This window comes from Abramis brama (assembly GCF_963993115.1).
Source record: "Abramis brama genome assembly, chromosome: 11".
NCBI classification, from domain to species: Eukaryota; Metazoa; Chordata; class Actinopteri; order Cypriniformes; family Leuciscidae; genus Abramis; species Abramis brama.
The window spans coordinates 10,008,753-10,022,020 of NC_139973.1; the positions used below are offsets into that span (position 1 = coordinate 10,008,753).

General features: G+C 29.0%; 1 protein-coding gene across 1 annotated transcript; it reads left to right on the forward strand.

Annotated features, from left to right (window-relative positions):
- Window positions 1–9,901: 9,901 nt before the first annotated feature.
- On the forward strand, window positions 9,902–13,194 carry cav3 (caveolin 3). The gene is made up of 2 exons (XM_084129010.1): window positions 9,902–10,452; window positions 11,885–13,194. Exons 1-2 carry the CDS (start codon window positions 10,342–10,344, stop codon window positions 12,224–12,226), a joined length of 453 nt encoding a protein of 150 aa, XP_083985136.1. The 5' UTR covers window positions 9,902–10,341; the 3' UTR covers window positions 12,227–13,194.
- Window positions 13,195–13,268: the final 74 nt, after the last annotated feature.

The following is a 13,268-nucleotide window of genomic DNA, read 5'->3' on the forward strand; positions in this document are numbered from 1 at the left end:
GCTATTATACCTTTATTACAATGTAATAATACATTGTGTAATTATACCTTTATTACAGTGTAATAATACATTGTGCTATTATACCTTTATTACAATGTAATAATACATTGTGTAATTATACCTTTATTACAATGTAATAATACATTGTGTTATTATACCTTTATTACAATGTAATAATACATTGTGTAATTATACCTTTATTACACTGTAATAATACATTGTGTTATTATACCGTAATAATACATTGTGTTATTATACCTTTATTACAATGTAATAATACATTGTGTTATTATACCTTTATTACAGTGTAATAATGCATTGTGAAATTATACCTTTATTAAAATATAATAATACATTGTGTAATTATACCTTTATTACAGTGTAATAATACATTGTGTTATTATACCGTAATAATACATTGTGTTATTATACCTTTATTACAATGTAATAATATATTGTGTTATTATACCTTTATTACAGTGTAATAATACATTGTGTTATTATACCTTTATTACAGTGTAATAATACATTGTGTTATTATACCGTAATAATACATTGTGTTATTATACCTTTATTACAATGTAATAATACATTTTGTTATTAAACCTTTATTACAGTGTAATAATGCATTGTGTTATTATACCTTTATTACAGTGTAATAATGCATTGTGTTATTATACATTTATTACAGTGTAATAATACATTGTGTTATTATACCATAATACATTGTGTTATTATACCTTTATTACAATGTAATAATACATTGTGTTATTATACCTTTATTACAGTGTAATAATACATTGTGTTATTATACCTTTATTACAGTGTAATAATACATGGTGTTATTATACCTTTATTACAGTATAATAATACATTGTGTTATTATACATTTATTACAGTATAATAATACATTGTGTATTTATACCTTTATTACAATGTAATAATACATTGTGTTATTATACATTTATTACAATGTAATACATTGTGAAATTATAACTTTATTACAGTGTAATAATGCATTGTGAAATTATACCTTTATTAAAATATAATAATACATTGTGAAATTATACATTTATTACAGTGTAATAATACATTGTGTTATTATACCGTAATAATACATTGTGTTATTATACCTTTATTACAATGTAATAATACATTGTGTTATTATACCTTTATTACAGTGTAATAATGCATTGTGAAATTATACCTTTATTAAAATATAATAATACATTGTGTAATTATACCTTTATTACAGTGTAATAATACATTGTGTTATTATACCGTAATAATACATTGTGTTATTATACCTTTATTACAATGTAATAATATATTGTGTTATTATACCTTTATTACAGTGTAATAATACATTGTGTTATTATACCTTTATTACAGTGTAATAATACATTGTGTTATTATACCGTAATAATACATTGTGTTATTATACCTTTATTACAATGTAATAATACATTGTGTTATTAAACCTTTATTACAGTGTAATAATGCATTGTGTTATTATACATTTATTACAGTGTAATAATACATTGTGTTATTATACCTTTATTACAGTGTAATAATACATTGTGTTATTATACATTTATTACAGTGTAATAATACATTGTGTTATTATACCATAATACATTGTGTTATTATACCTTTATTACAATGTAATAATACATTGTGTTATTATACCTTTATTACAGTGTAATAATACATTGTGTTATTATACCTTTATTACAGTGTAATAATACATTGTGTTATTATACCTTTATTACAGTGTAATAATGCATTGTGTTATTATACATTTATTACAGTGTAATAATACATTGTGTTATTATACCTTTATTACAGTGTAATAATACATTGTGTTATTATACCTTTATTAAAATGTAATAATACATTGTGTTATTATACCTTTATTACAGTGTAATAATACATTGTGTTATTATACCTTTATTACAGTGTAATAATACATTGTGTTATTATACCTTTATTACAGTGTAATAATGCATTGTGTTATTATACCTTTATTACAGTGTAATAATGCATTGTGTTATTATACATTTATTACAGTGTAATAATACATTGTGTTATTATACCTTTATTACAGTGTAATAATACATTGTGTTATTATACATTTATTACAGTGTAATAATACATTGTGTTATTATACCATAATACATTGTGTTATTATACCTTTATTACAATGTAATAATACATTGTGTTATTATACCTTTATTACAGTGTAATAATACATTGTGTTATTATACCTTTATTACAGTGTAATAATACATTGTGTTATTATACCTTTATTACAGTGTAATAATGCATTGTGTTATTATACATTTATTACAGTGTAATAATACATTGTGTTATTATACCTTTATTACAGTGTAATAATACATTGTGTTATTATACATTTATTACAGTGTAATAATACATTGTGTTATTATACCGTAATAATACATTGTGTTATTATACCTTTATTAAAATGTAATAATACATTGTGTTATTATACCTTTATTACAGTGTAATAATACATTGTGTTATTATACCTTTATTACAGTGTAATAATACATTGTGTTATTATACCTTTATTACAGTGTAATAATGCATTGTGTTATTATACCTTTATTACAGTGTAATAATGCATTGTGTTATTATACATTTATTACAGTGTAATAATACATTGTGTTATTATACCATAATAATACATTGTGTTATTATACCTTTATTACAGTGTAATAATGCATTGTTATTATACCTTTATTACAGTGTAATAATACATTGTGTTATTATACATTTATTACAGTGTAATAATACATTGTGTAATTATACCTTTATTACAGTGTAATAATGCATTGTGTTATTATACCTTTATTACAGTGTAATAATACATTGTGTAATTATACCTTTATTAGTGTAATAATGCATTGTGTTATTATACCTTTATTACAGTGTAATAATGCATTGTGTTATTATACCTTTATCACAGTGTAATAATACATTGTGTTATTATACCTTTATCACAGTGTAATAATGCATTGTGTTATTATACCTTTATTAGTGTAATAATGCATTGTGTAATTATACCTTTATTAGTGTAATAATGCATTGTGTTATTATACCTTTATTACAGTGTAATAATACATTGTGTAATTATACCTTTATTAGTGTAATAATGCATTGTGTTATTATACCTTTATTACAGTGTAATAATGCATTGTGTTATTATACCTTTATCACAGTGTAATAATACATTGTGTTATTATACCTTTATCACAGTGTAATAATACATTGTGTTATTATACCTTTATCACAGTGTAATAATGCATTGTGTTATTATACCTTTATTACAGTGTAATAATGCATTGTGTTATTATACATTTATTACAGTGTAATAATACATTGTGTTATTATACCTTTATTACAGTGTAATAATGCATTGTGTAATTATACCTTTATTACAGTGTAATAATACATTGTGTCATTATACCTTTATTACAGTGTAATATACATTGTGTTATTATACCTTTATTACAGTGTAATAATGCATTGTGTTATTATACCTTTATTACAGTGTAATAATACATTGTGTCATTATACCTTTATTACAATGTAATAATACATTGTGTTATTATACCTTTATTACAGTGTAATAATGCATTGTGTTATTATACATTTATTACAGTGTAATAATACATTGTGTTATTATACCATAATAATACATTGTGTTATTATACCTTTATTACAGTGTAATAATGCATTGTTATTATACCTTTATTACAGTGTAATAATACATTGTGTTATTATACATTTATTACAGTGTAATAATACATTGTGTAATTATACCTTTATTACAGTGTAATAATGCATTGTGTTATTATACCTTTATTACAGTGTAATAATGCATTGTGTTATTATACCTTTATTACAGTGTAATAATGCATTGTGTTATTATACCTTTATTACAGTGTAATAATGCATTGTGTAATTATACCTTTATTACAGTGTAATAATACATTGTGTTATTATACCGTAATAATACATTGTGTTATTATACCTTTATTACAGTGTAATAATGCATTGTGTTATTATACCTTTATTACAGTGTAATAATGCATTGTGTTATTATACATTTATTACAGTGTAATAATACATTGTGTAATTATACCTTTATTACAGTGTAATAATACATTGTGTTATTATACCTTTATTACAGTGTAATAATGCATCGTGTTATTATACCTTTATTACAGTGTAATAATACATTGTGTTATTATACCTTTATTACAATGTAATAATACATTGTGTTATTATACCTTTATTACAGTGTAATAATGCATTGTGTAATTATACCTTTGTTACAGTGTAATAATGCATTGTGAAATGATACCTTTATTAAAATATAATACATTGTGAAATTATACGTTTATTACAGTGTAATAATGCATTGTGTTATTATACCTTTATTACAATGTAATAATACATTGTGTTATTATACCTTTATGACAATGCAATACATTGTGAAAGTATACCTTTATAACAGTGCAATAATACATGTGTAATTATACCTTTATTACAGTGTAATAATACATTGTGTTATTAAACATTTATTACAATGTAATAATACATTGTGTTATTATACATTTATTACAATGTAATAATACATTGTGTTATTATACATTTATTACAATGTAATACATTGTGAAATTATACCTTTATAACAGTGCAATAATAAATGTGTAATTATACCTTCATGACAATGTAATACATTGTGAAATTATACCTTTATAACAATGTAATACATTGTGAAATTATACCTTTATAACAGTGCAATAATAAATGTGTAATTATAACTTTTTTTACAATGTAATAATGCATTGTGTTATTATACTGTACCTTTATTACAGTGTAATAATACATTGTGTTATTGTACCTTTATTACAGTGTAATAATACATTGTGTTATTATACATTTATTACAATGTAATAATACATTGTGTTATTATACCTTTATTACAATGTAATAATACATGTGTAATTATACCTTTATTACAATGTAATAATACATGTGTAATTATACCTTTATTACAATGTAATAATACATGTGTAATTATACCTTTATTACAGTGTAATAATACATTGTGCAAGTATACCTTTATTACAGTGTTTTAAATACATTTATTTCAGTTTAATAATGCATTGTGTAATTATAGCTCTATTACAGTGTAATAATACATTGTGTACTTATACCTTCTTTACAGTGTAATAATATATTGTGTTATTATTAGTGCTATCAAAGTTAGCACGTTAATAACGCGTTAACGCAAAATCATATTAACAGGACTAATTTTTTTAACGGGCGATTAACGCAGCACGTATTTTCTGTTTGACCCGTGGCCCAACCCCTAGTTGGAGAAATGGAGATACACAGTGTTGCCAACTTAGCGACATTGCAGACCCCTTTAGCGATTTTTTCCCTTCAAAAAAGCGCCCAAACCTTATTTAGTTTCTGAGAATCGCCGGTACTGCTCTCCCAGCACGCGCGCGCACCTCTCTCTCTCTCTCTCTCTCTCTCTCTGATTATGTTTATTGGGTCGCATTTCAGTCACCATTTCATATTCATTCCGTTGTTTGACAAAAGAAACAGTAAAATATACCAATGAAAACAGTTTTATTCAGAATTTAGCTTCATTAAAATGGGCACAGAGAGAGACAGACTAATGTAATAATAAATAATAAATGTATATTTAGCATTTTCAGAAGAGCTGCCCTGTCATGCAAAAATCTAAGCATATTTGTGTTAGTAAATTGCTCAGTGCAAAGAAAGAGAATAATGAGAATCTGGTATTTCTTTGTTCTTTCTACATGTGTCTAATAGACATGAACAAGTTCTTTGAAAAACATCTATGACCTTTGAAACATGTCTCGTCTTCATGCTCTATGTTGACTATGGTTTCAATAATAAACATACATTTTCATAAAGCATCCATATTTATCCATGTCCATGTTGATTTAGAGTATTACAAACTTGAAAAGTTTTAATTTAAGGTACATTTAGAACAAATAAAAAATGTGCGATGAATTGCGATTAATCGTGAGTTAACTCATGACAATCATGCGATTAATCGCGATTATTATTTTTTTAATCGATTGACAGCCCTAGTTATTATACCTTTATTACAATGTAATACATTGTGTAATTATACCTTTATTACAGTGTAATATAAATGTGTAATTATACCTTTATTAAAGTGTGATAATACCTTTATTACAGTGAAATTATACATTGATCACCACATTTCTCAACACATTAAGTCATTTTACAATGCGATAAGGCCTCCCCCTCCCTACAAAAGCCAGTTTAACCACTGAATACACATACACGGATTCTAATGTACTCATAGTAATCAGTAATCAGTTAGATGTTTGGGATGAGTTATAGATCTAAATTTACGGCAGCCTAAAACAGTTTCCCTCATGATGTATCTGTCCACTCAGGTGAGCTTTGAGGATGTGATAGCAGAGCCTGTCTCAGTGAGCAGTTTAGAAGATGTGTCTGTGGACTCATGCTCTGTTTGAGGTGTCCAGACTCTGGTTTTAGCGCATCGTTTCCCTGCTGCTTTGGCTGCAGGTCTTCTCTTTGCTGTCCTCTGTTATTATTTATTGTTCACTCACTCGTGACCTACCAGATATGTAGACACATATTTGGTGAGTCACGAGTGAGTGAACAATAAATTCCCATTTAGCAAAAATGTGACATCATCTATCTACATAATAATTAAGGGCTAATATATTTGATATATGAAAGGATCTGACAATATGTTATAAATATATGGTATATAAAAATTATACTATTATATTACACTATAACATCAATTAAAGTCAACGTTTTGATAACAGAACTGTAATCAGATGAACTAACATGGAGCAATCAACAATACTTTACACCATTTATTAACTTTATTTTCCCCATGTACTAATTTTTAACACTAAAATAGGCTATATTGGTTGTATTGTTATTATTATTAAAAATAAGTGTTAACATTCAACATTTTTTATTAAAAAATAAAATAACTTACTGATACTGTACTATTAACTTATTAATACAGTAAAAATATTGTTTTTTATAGATCATGACCTTGTAATGCATTAACCAATGTTAATGTTGAACCTTAAAAGTGTTGCCTGTTCACAGAAAATAACTGATAACAACAGTGTTTTAATCAATAGTTACTATAGTTACATTTCCAACCCTGCCTTTTAAGCCAGTCAAAAATTAAACATAATCTATAACAGCTTTTATAGTGTGTGGTGATTTTTTTCTTCCACTTTAAATGTGTTCTAATTACAATAGAATCACTGTTTTGCTCAAGTTGAAGACCAATAACACACTGACAGAAGCTTAGATCATGAGATGACCATTCCTCCATCTGTCCTTTAACATAGACAAAGCATTCCCTGTTAATGAAAATTTGAAACATGTGGGTCCAGGATTAGAGTTTTGTGGAACATCACATATTATACAATTTTTTTCAGAAAAAAATAATAGCCAAGTGCACTTAAAATTACATGGTTTGTCAGGTAAATCAATATATTTGCCATAAAGGCTTATCTGACTCCAAAGTACAGCCAAGAAAATGTAGTCAGCTGTGTCAAAAATCTGGACTGAAGTCTGAAAGAAGTCCAGAAAGCTAATAATGACTTATCTGCCTTCTCTCCTTTTTAGGCTGATAGTTCCCAGTGTGCAGCTCTTGCTCATAAACCTGCACTGGATAAAGGTGGTCTGGCATATCCCCCTTCTTCAGAAGCTTTGGGAAGTGCTGGGGATTCATCAGAATTAGTTTGGAAAAATATGAATTGCATTACAGAACACAGCAGGATCAGCTTTTAAATGCAAAGGTTTCCTGAAAATGACATAAATACATAAAGTATACATGACATGCATGTATGTCTCTTTAGTTTCATATAATGTTGGACATGCATATTTAAAATTGACTTCCAAAAACTGTAAATTGAATTTCATGTTCATTTCATGTAATGCTAGATCAATTACAGTTATTCACTGTGCACATTGGTTAAACTTACTGTTAACCAATTAACAGGTTTTAGCATAACATTTTTACAATAGCATTTACATAGCATTTTTACAATCTTTCATCATTAAAATAATCTATTTTTTCTTACAGTGCAGTGATCTGTATGGGGTGAAAATGGGATGAAAGTTATTGTGAGAATGTGTGCTGTGGTTGACAGTTGCATGACTAAAAGCATACCAATGATGCTTGCATTGATCACATCTTGGTTTTTAATAGTAGTCATCATCATTTGAGATATTTTATGTGTAAAGCTGACCTGATGCAAATCCCTGGTTCACACTTGGGACACCAAAATGGCTGGAAGAGCTAATAGATGAGCATCAACAATACTTTTTTTCAAGCATTTAAGAATTAATAAAATAAAAACAATACATCTCTTGAGGCAAAAGCTGCTCATGGGAGAGTTTGCGAATAATCTCATCCTCTTCCTTCCTCATACTACGTTTCATCTGCTTAGAAAATCACTTGTTTAAAAACAGCACTGATTACTAAGCTTTGGCTGCTGAAAACAAAAACTTCAAGCATTAGGTTTGCATATTAATACAGCAGCCAGCTTCTAATTTTAACTCACACATTTGAATATTCTTCTGCTTGTTTATGTAGTAAAGAGTAGAGCGGCCTGTGTGTGGATCTTTGCTATAAGTAAAGACGAGGTTGGTTCACTCCCCACTGTTATAAACAGTCCCACAGATATAAACGGTAGACACAGGCATGTCTGGGTGGGGTATTTTTGTTCTTCTCTCCCTCAGGACCTGAACCCCATCCCAACTCACAGAACACTGATAATATTTCTCTAATTAGCAGAAAGACATTCCACACACACCTCCGGCACATTTAAAGCTCCCTGTTCCTATTTTTGGTGCATCTGAGCAAAGAATGCTCAAAAATCCTTTTTTTAACCTTCTAGTAGTGTAACTCATTATAAAGATAGACATAATAATGAAAAGTGATGTAAAGCAACTGCAGGATTACACAAAAGCTGAAACTGTTACATAATTAGTGGCTATTAAATAACAAAAAAAACAAGGTAGCAGCAAATTTTATGCTGTTTATGTCAATGAAATTATGCAAAATGATGCACAGACACGCAAATACCTTATAGAGACCTTTTTATCTCAATCCCAGAACGTAATAAAAAATCTTTCTGTCTTTCTGTTAGCAGTACAAAATACCATCTTCGTTTATTTTTTATTTATTTGTTTGTTTGTTTGTTTGTTTATTTGTTTGTTTTGTTTTGTTGTATTTTATTTTATTTATTTTTTATAAATTTTTATATTTTTGGGAGAATATAAGCTTTAAAATGTTAACATTAATATTATTTTACGTGTTATTATGTGTTAAAAAATATTTTAACAGAACATTTAACAGGTTATTACATTTGTATTTTCATCGAAATTAAAATAAATGCTGAAATAAATGAAAATATATAAAGAAATTATTTCAGCTAGTGGCCAAGACAACATTTCTCAATTTTTGGAATTTATTTGACTAAATTTCTTGATAAAAATCTAAAACTAAAACTGAATTAAAAATGAATAAAAACTATATAGACTTAATTTAAAAAATAAAAAATAAAAAAAATCACATAAATTACACACAAAAAAACAACCAAAATACTTAAACTGAATTTAAAATGAAAACAGAATATGCAAAAATAAAAGCTTATTTAAAATAATAATACAAACAGCATCTCATTCTCAACAATACTGAAATAACACTGAAATAGTTTAACACACCTCATATTAATGCTTTCAAAATGGCAATATGTATTGTAAAAAGTCTTTGGGCGTAAGTTTTCAATGCAACACTTCACAGTGGAAATTCATGCCACAGTGCAACTCCTGCCTGGCTGACCCCGCAGCCGTGTGTGAAATGTGACATGGTCGCTGGTTTCCCCTTCAAGAGGTGCTTTTACCAAGTGTGTGAGTTATGGACTGGGCAGTATGGGCTGTGTGGGGCAGAATAGGTTATGGGTGGGGGTAGAGGAGGGTAACGTACTGAGTGAGACAGTCAGCGTGAGCAAGAGAGAGAGACAGGAGCCCTGGCCGGTGCAGCTGTCCCTCGCATTCCAGGCGTGTCGTCAGTCCACAGACTGCAGAATTAACTGGGACTAAAGGACTGCGGGGCCATTCCGACACTTTTCCTTCAGACGATAACTTAGTTTGCTTTACTCTCCTTCCTTTCGGACACTTCTGCAATACATAAATCCTGCTCTGACCAGTCTTGGGCCAGAGGCCCCCAATATGGCGGACCAGTATAACACCAACGAAGAGAAAATCCTGAGGGATAGTCACACCAAGGAGATTGACTTGATCAACAGGGACCCAAAGCAGATCAATGAAGACGTTGTGAAGGTATGTGTGTTTTTGGTTTGACAGAATATTTTGTGTTAACAAATTTGACACTTTGCTATTTCATTTGAAATGGCATTTAAGTAAAAAGAAAAAAAACTTGTTGGTTTTGGGAAGTATTTGCAGAAATGAATAGCTTGCAAAAAAAAAAAAAAAGTAAATTACCTTTTTGTTCAGTCAAAATAGCACTATAAGCATATATTTGACAAATAGCTATAAATACATTTTGAGAAACTGATCAAGCATGCAAACTATTCACTAACTTCCTAAATGGTGGAATTGATATGAGTGGATTGATCTGGTCCGTAGAGACAGACTTGCTTGTGTGTGTGCTGCACTACACTTTATGATGCAGCTACACGGCATGACCCAAAAATAGCACCAAACCTACTTCTGCCAGGACAGGCCATACTATCAGTATTTATAGAAGGAGGTAAAAGGGTGTGTCAGACAGTAAACTGTATGACTTCTTCAGTAGCTCCCATGTGTTTAAATAATTCACTAATTTTCATAAATTTATAAATTCATAAATTTATACAGGATGGTAAAAATTACACTATGGCGTTATTTCACTGTTGACTGTGAATGTAAGATCACTGTTGTCATCAGCAAGACATTGTGTACTTCTTACTATATATAGATATGTAATAAACAGTTTATAAACAGTGAGAAATACACAAAGTAAATACACTAAATCTATCTTTAGTGTCACATGATCCTTCAGATCCTTCATTCTAATATGCTGATTTGGTAAAACATTTGATATTATAATCAATATTGAAATTTTGTGCTGCTAAATGTTTATATATATATATATATATATATATATATATATATATATATATAGTTGTTTCGGAAACTGATACATTTTCTTCAGAATGCAAAGTTCAAAAGAACACAATTTATCTGAAACCTTTGATCAATTTAATGTATCTTTCATGAATAAAAGTACAAATTTCTTGAAATGTTCTTTTTTTTTCTTTTTTCTAGTTTTAGATTTCCAATAATCTCCCTCTCATTTCGGTTTGATTCCAAATGTTGTCAGTACTGCGTGTTACAGAGTCCAAACTGCATTTAATATATTTACTGCATATTAGATATTTCTCTGTCAGCTCTTAAATAGAGGTTACATAAAGATTTGAAATACCTTACTGAAATAGTTCCTCTACTCTCTATAGTTGTTACGAGATTGAAGCTAAAATAAACAAGCTGCCTGCTACTGATGGGGGGGATTTTGGTATCAAATGTCGCTGTTTGGAGAATTAATCATCATCCATTTTAGGAGCATAACCAGAAGCAAACCCATGCCGCATGCCTGCCAAATCACATTGACTGTTGTTTGCTCAATAAGCTAATCTTTAGCAGCAAATCTCTGGTTCTTGAAAATTTGTACTAGCCAATAATGTTACCATATCTCTCCCCCCAATAATCCCAGGTGGATTTTGAGGACGTGATAGCCGAGCCTGATGGCACCCACAGTATGGATGGAGTGTGGAAGGCCAGCTACACCACCTTCACCGTCTCCAAGTACTGGTGCTACCGAGTGTTGTCCGCCATCTTTGGCGTCCCAGTGGCGCTGCTCTGGGGCTTCTGTTTTGCCTGCATCTCCTTCTGTCACATTTGGGCAGTTATGCCCTGCATTAAGAGCTATCTGATCGAGACCCAGTGCCTGAGTCGAATCTACTCTCTCTGCATCCACACCTTCTGTGACCCCTTTTTTGAAGCTCTGGGGAAAATTTTCAGCAATGTGCGGGTGGCATTACGCAAAGAGGTTTAGATTTCCTAGAAAAGTCAAGATTTACATGTTCGGTCCTTGGAGGAAAATGTTTTATTTAACAAATAGCTGATTTTGGGTAAAAGTTTCCTAAAAATGAAAGAAATGCATATGCTGCCCTATGCATTGTTTTATGTTCTCAGTGTATGTAAGAGGCTTTGGGAGCAATTCAGAATTAGGCAACCTGCTTGTTCAGAGAGACACACTGTATGTATGCTGACAGTGCATCTCTGACTGACAATGGAGAATAAGTCTTATCTGATATCATGGGGTTTCTAAGTTTGACAGATTAAAATTGGTATGTTGCTGAGTGTGGTATTTTTATCATGATAATGTCAGGTGTATTTGACTACTACTGTACAACTACTAATTAAACATTTCATTTTAAACAATAATGGTTTGAATTGTGCTTAATATATACTAGGTTAAAAAAAAATTGAATGAGTGAATGTTTTTTTGTTGTTTTTTTGATGAGAATAAAACATTTATCTAGCTTCATTTGTGTAAAGCAAATTTAAAGTTTTCCGCACTACAACTAATTCATTCAACAAATATTTTTTGTCACCGAATAGGACATTAGATATGATTCATTTAAACTGATGCAGTGAATTCATGATGTAATGTTTCATTCTTTTTGTAATTTCACATTTTTATAAGACACTTTTCCCTTTCCACTAATAAATATGAAAGTGTACAGCTGTCACACATATATAATGATTATACAGTGTGATAAATTTGCTTTCAACTCTTCACTTTAGATGGCTTTTTTTTATATTCCACTTGTCAACACATTTACTCACAGTTAGACATCAACACATACAATTTATTTCAATAAATAAAATCTACATCTACACATTAAATGTAAATAGGCATTATATTTTTCAGGAGGAAAAATCAGTAGCTTTTTAAATGGTAAAGTAACAATAGTTTCAATGAATAGAGTATTTAAACCTTAAAATAAATATATTTTGCTGATAATACTGCCTTTATCATTTTCTCTTTTCCTTCTCATCTTGCAGCACTCATAACCAATTATGTCAAATTT